The sequence below is a fragment of the Mycothermus thermophilus genome (genome assembly GCF_041956435.1).
Source record: "Mycothermus thermophilus strain CBS 625.91 unplaced genomic scaffold VTJ04scaffold_3, whole genome shotgun sequence".
Taxonomy (NCBI): domain Eukaryota; kingdom Fungi; phylum Ascomycota; class Sordariomycetes; order Sordariales; family Chaetomiaceae; genus Mycothermus; species Mycothermus thermophilus.
This window is the reverse complement of record NW_027191429.1, coordinates 3,381,135-3,387,134: the sequence shown is the minus strand read 5'-3', so window position 1 is coordinate 3,387,134 and position 6,000 is coordinate 3,381,135. Positions and strand designations below refer to the sequence as shown.

Genomic DNA, 6,000 nt, shown 5'->3' with positions numbered 1-6,000 from the left:
CGACGTTTGTCACGGGTGTCATGGGTTGGTGTCACCTGCACGAACACAACAAACGCGAAGACGCGTTCCACGCAACATGCGCGCCGGCGAAGATGTTTGACCATGATGGGAAACTAATATTGAATCAAAACGCTCTGAGGCGAGAAGTGAAGTCTAAAACAGGACTCTACAAAAGGAAAACAACCTCAGCGAAAGACATTTACCCAAACTCCAAACTTTGACCCAAGCACCTCGCGACCCGCCCAATTAATCCAAACTCTTGCCTCCCAGAAGAAACATCACACAACCAATTCACTTATACAGCATGGCCTTCTCCAGCTTCGACTTCTCATACACATTCTCATCCTTCACCTTTACAAACTTCCCGCCGTAAATGCCCTCCTGCAACGCCTTATCCGCCGCCACCTCACGCTGCCAAACCTTGGCCCGATAGGCCTCATACTCGGCCTGCGAGAGCGTGGCGAACAGGTAGCGCGGGTTGACGCCGATGACCTGCGCGCCCTTCTGCCCGAAGCCGAACGAAGTCACTGAGAAGGCCTTGACGCCCGTGGGGCTGCGGTACGTGCGTGAGGGGAAGAACAGCAAATCACGGCTCTGCAGGGCCGCGTCGATGTCGTCGGCGTTTCTGTTGCCCGGGATCAAGCCCGAAGCAACCATCTGCAGGCAGCTGTTCATGGCGAAGGCGCCGGCAGCGCCCTTGCCGTGGCCTACCAGGCCCTTCTGAAGGCAACATGGCAGAGTGTTGCCGGGCGTGCGTCCCAGGAAGGCCAACTGCGATTGGACCACGGCGGTTTCGTTGAGGTCGTTCAGCTTGGTGCTGGTGCCGTGGAGGCTGGCCACGCTCAGGTCGTCCACCGTCAGGCCCCAAACTGCCAGAGCGCCACGAAGCGGGGAGATGGACGGGTCGTGCTTCCAGAACTCGTTGCCGTACTGGTTCTGCGCGTCTCTCCGGGCGCGGCGAGCGTCGTTCTCGATCTCCATGCGGCAACGCTCCGCGTACTCGGCCGGGCTGGGCCTGGAGCTGTTGGCGTTGTTGCCAGCTGCCTGGTTCTGGCTCTGCCGCTGCACCCACTCGTTGAGGCGCGCCAGCTCGATCTCCCGCTTCTCTTCGATCTGGCGAAGGCGAAGAGCGAGACGCACCCGACGGTGGTTGATATCGAGCAGCGGTGAGTCCAGCCCGCCGGTGCGCTTCTCAGCCGCGATGGTCAAGACACCCTTGCCCGGCGAGGGCACAGAGCGGCCAATGCCATCAGAGGCCATGTGCGTAAGAGCCACGACACCGCGGATGGGAAGACCCATCTCGAGCGCGAGACGAGCGGTGGTCAGCAGCTGGACACCGCAGCCTTCACCCTCCACAAACCCAGCACGGGTCGACGTCGCCGGCCGGGAAGCCTCCTTGGGCGTGCGGCCAGCGGCGGCATCCTTGGTGGCATCGATGGTGGCGTTCATGTTGGCGAACTCGTGGGCCGTGTCGCGCTCCAGAACATCGGAACCACCAACAAGCACGGCCTTGACCTTGCCACTCATGATCATGTCGTAGCCGGCATCCAGACTCTCCAGAGACGTTGCACAGGCGCCGACAGGCGTGCGCAGCGGACCAGAAGAGCCAAGCAGGAGCATGTTGATCCATGCAGCGGTCGTGTTGATGAAGGTCTCAGCAAGCACGTCGCTCTGGACCTGGCGATCCATGTAGCGCCGCTTGAAGAGGTTGTCCAGAGCCTGGACACCACCCAGGCTGGCACCAATGGCGTTGCCGATCTCCGAGACGTGGATGTGCTTGTACAGCTCATATGGATCCGTAATGCCGGCGGACAAGAACGCCTCGACCGTGGCGACCAATGCGTACAGGGTTATGGGGTCGACCTGGTTGATGATGTCGTCGCTGATACCATACCTCTTGGGGTCCCAGCCGGTGGGCAGTTGTGCGCCGATCGTGCTGCGAGACTTGGTCGCCTTGGGGATCCAGAGGGTGGTACCTGCCTTGAGGACAATGGAGCACTGGCCGTCCTCAGTCTCGGTGATGATGGCATTGTCGCCATGTTCGCGCTTGAGGTCCTGTGCGACCTCGGGGGTCACCTCGAAGGGCCCGAGATCCTCAACCACCGCAACCTCGTGGAGTCTCTGCTCTTGGTCAGGGGTGGTGAGGTCGCGCGCCTTCTTCTCGATGACGCGGATGCCGGTGTGCTCAGAGATGTGCTTTCCATACTTCGCCTTTACCTCGGCATCTGCGATCGGGTTCTTCGTCTCGACATCCAGCCAGCCGCAGTAGTGGCCCTTGCCGTTCAGCGGGCCCGAGTGATACTTGATGAGACCCATGAGCCATGCGAGTTCCACGTATCCGGAAACGGAGAACGTGTCGGAGCACTCCGCCTCCCACCGGGTGCGCGCGCTGCCGTACGGGCCTACCGGTTAAGATTGCGTTAGCTGAGTTCCAAGAATATGTGTTTGTGGAAGAAAGGGCTGCACATACCAACTTCACCAAACCCGACAACAACGACAACCCGATCCAGGTCGACCATGCCTTGCAGCTTAGCCGCCAAGGGCTGGATCTCATGGAAGTCCGGAAGGTTGGCCCTCTCCACCTGGATCCTGGCCTTGGAACCCAGAGTGCGACGGGACGGCGCGGACAGCGCGGTCGACGGATCTTGGCCAGCCTCAAGGAGCTGCTCCTTGAAGAGCGACTGGTTCATGTCACTCTTGAGGCTGATCTTGTCCTGGATCTGGCGCAGCATGGGGCGCAGGTTGATGGAAGCCGAGAGCCCACCACTCAGGTCAGCCATCAGGGGCTCCAGATCGCAGTACGAGGCGGTGCTGTTGTCCATCAACCCGACGATGTGCCAGGCCTGTACGTATTTCATTAGCAATCGACATGATCGAGTCAGAAGAGCAGGTTAAATCGAAACTCACCATCTCAGCAGCTGAGAAAGTGCGAATACCGAGGTCTGCCTCGATGCCGGTGGCCAGCAGGTCATTGTTGTTCATCAAACCAGTACCCCTGGTCCAGCCAATGACCGTACCACAGAGGGTGAGATCTTCGCTCCAGTCCTCAGAGTACCACTTATTGAGCAGAGCCTCCAGCGCCAGTTTGGACTCGGCATACAAGCCGTCCTTGCCAAACACGCCGTGGTTGGGAGAAAGGGGAAGGATGACATGGGTGGGGTGCGTGGTGATGTGCTTCTCCCCCTTCACAGCCTTAACCCAGCCGAGCAGCTTCACCAGGTTGGTGAGCATGACGCGGTGGGCGAGTTCGGACTTGTCGTCGATGCCATCGATGGCCCTTCCGGCCTCTCCGACTGCAGCAAACGGGACAATGTGGTCGAGATCCCAGCCCAGGCCGCCCTTGGACTCGTCATCGTAGATGAACCGGACGAGCCTTTGCACGTCTTGGCTGCTACCGCCGTTGAACGGAACCACAACCAGCTCCGAGCCGCGGGCACCACGCTGGTGGTACAAATCGCGGTAGTAGTTGCAGGTCTCGGGGGAGTAGGAGCTCGTGGTGATGATGACCTTGGCGCCGGCTGCGAGGCAGAACGAGACGATCTCCGAGCCGATCGACCCCTTGCCAGCACCCGTCACCAGAATGGTCTTGTCGGCAAATGAGAAGCCTTCGTTGAAGCACTTCTGGAACCAGCGAAGGTAGCCGTTGGTGATGTCGAGGTTGGTGCGCCAGCCGTTGCGGCCCTTGGTCTTGAGCTGAGGAGTCCACATGCTGCTGGGCACGCCGGTCTCGAGGTGCAGGGGAGTCATCGGGGCGCTTGGCCCATGGATGGCAACATCGTCTTCAGCGATAGAGCTCAAGGGGGACTCGGTTCCGCTCCGAGGGCCATACGTGGATTGGAAGAGGGAGACGGAGACCGTCGGCTGCGTCATGGATCCGTAATAAGACTGCGCATCGGCGAGAGAGCCCGTCTCATCGGCGTCGCCATCGCAGCCACTGTTGCAACGGATCATCCCGTCGATCTCGAGAGGACGAGACATGCGGGGAACCTCCTTGATTGTCGTGCGTCCCTTGTGATCGATCTCGAGGATCGGGACTTTGGAGACCACCGAGCACCGGAACAGCGGCTGCTTGCGAGCAAGGGACCAATTGCAGTTCTTCTCCAAGTCCATGAGCCATTCCTTGGCTGCGTCCCTCCTAGTCGCATACGCGTCGGGCAGCTCGCGGAGCTGCTTGAGCAAAAACGCGATGAGCTGAAGGAGCCTCGGCGAGGCCCTGGTCGTGATGATATCCAGCGAGGTCCGCGACTGAACGAGGAACTCATCGAGCTGGCCGACCAGGGCGGCGGAGAAGAGAGACATGACTTGCTGCACGCTCCAGTTCCACCAGGAAGCGTAGCGGCGAGCCTTGAGGGCATCGAAGGCGGGGCTGATGCCCTGCTCATACACGTCGCCGTGCTCCGCGGCCCAGGCATCCAACCGAGCCTGAAGTTGCTCGATAGCGGACGAGGCCTTGGCCTTCTCGATCGCAGTCTCATTGACATCACGACCGAGCTGCTTGGCATAGACACCGAACAAAGCCTCAGCCTGCTGCTTCTGCTCGTCCCGGAAGGCCTTCAGCGCCTCCGATGAAACAGCAACGGTGGCCGCACCCGACGAGCCGGACCCGCCAGATCCGCCCGCGGCCAGGCTAGCAGGATCGATACCAATAGCCTTGAGCACGGTGACAGCAACCCCATCGAGGTATTGATGGACGTCCTTTTCGCCAGCCAAGCGGGCTGCAGGGGGGCTGCGAATCGTTGCCAGCAGGGCTCGGTCTTGAAGACCCTGCTTGAAGCCCCAGCGGCGATCGAGGTATTGCCGGACCACCGCCACATTGGAGTTGGCGGGCATCTTGCCGGTGATGATCTTGTTGATCATGGCGCCGGTGAAAGGTCCGAGCTTGGTCCCGGCGCCGTTATCGGCAACCGCGCTGGCCAGCTCTTCCAACGACATGCCTTCGGGTTGATCGGGGAGGGATCCCAACTCCTTGGTGAGGTTGCCGACGATTTCGTTTTGCACCGTCGACCGGCCTGTGGTTTTGTCAGTCCATGCGTGATCCAGTCAAGAGGCTCGATTCACATACCTCCGCACAAGGACCTGAGAGACTGGTCCTGGGGGATATCACTCGACCCCTTGGCCAGCCCAACAGCCACGAGGGTGGTGATCACTTCTTGAGCAGTCAAAGCTTTGTCCGGAACCGAAACCGCAGCAGCGGCCGACGGGGGAGCCGCTGTCTGGGCCTCAGTTGTCGGGGCAGGAGCAGGAGCAGGAGCGGGAGCCTGAGCGGGAGTGGTGGTAGGCTGAGGGGTGGTGGAAGCAGGGTTGGCCGACGCTGGAGCCGGTGCTTCATCTGCGGTATCATGATACAGGACGGCGGCATCTCTGTTGTAGCTCAGAAGTTCACGGTGCATACCAAGCGCAACGTCCTGGACCCGGTAGTCCGCGTCCACTGTCTTGGAGGCCATGTTTGTCAGGGTCTCTGCCGGGCCAATCTCCACCAGCCGTTCCGTAGCCAGCTCCCCGAAGATGGCATCTTGAGTCTTGATCCTGCAATGAACGACGGGGATTAGAAACTCAGTACCAGATGAGACACGGCTGAATGGTCTTACCATTGAACTGGAGAACAAAACTGATATCTAGGGCAGAGATTCCATGTTAGTTGCATCTCGGCGCAAAACCGCAAGACGACACCTGCTTGGCAGGTTGAAGGGAAAGGACTCACGCAAGGATTTCGGTGAGGAGGATCTGGGTGAGTTGATTCTCAGCAGACGTGTATGTCTTTGCGGGCGCCATTTTGGTACTTTCTAAGGTTCTCACAGTTCTAGATTAAGCCAGGTGCCAAAGCGAGGGAAAGGGGGAGGATTGGGAAACGAGACTGGGACAAAGAGAGAATGGCAGGCCGTGGGAGAAATGACCATGGACCCTGAGAACAACGGTAGGAACAGAATACTAATATCTCGAAATACTTATTTCCTGGTCCATGATTCCCCGATCCCAGGATCAGGCACCGCCTTTCCATAC

The 6,000-nt window shown here is 59.6% G+C and overlaps 1 protein-coding gene across 1 annotated transcript; it reads right to left on the bottom strand.

The window, feature by feature from the left end:
* Positions 1-291: 291 nt before the first annotated feature.
* On the bottom strand, positions 292-5,772 carry VTJ04DRAFT_5394 (uncharacterized protein; the record flags this gene model as incomplete). The annotated part of the gene is made up of 6 exons (XM_069363505.1): positions 292-2,402; positions 2,471-2,843; positions 2,908-5,009; positions 5,063-5,526; positions 5,589-5,615; positions 5,702-5,772. The coding sequence occupies 6 exons, from the start codon at positions 5,770-5,772 to the stop codon at positions 292-294; spliced, it is 5,148 nt and encodes a 1,715-aa protein (XP_069220345.1).
* Positions 5,773-6,000: the final 228 nt, after the last annotated feature.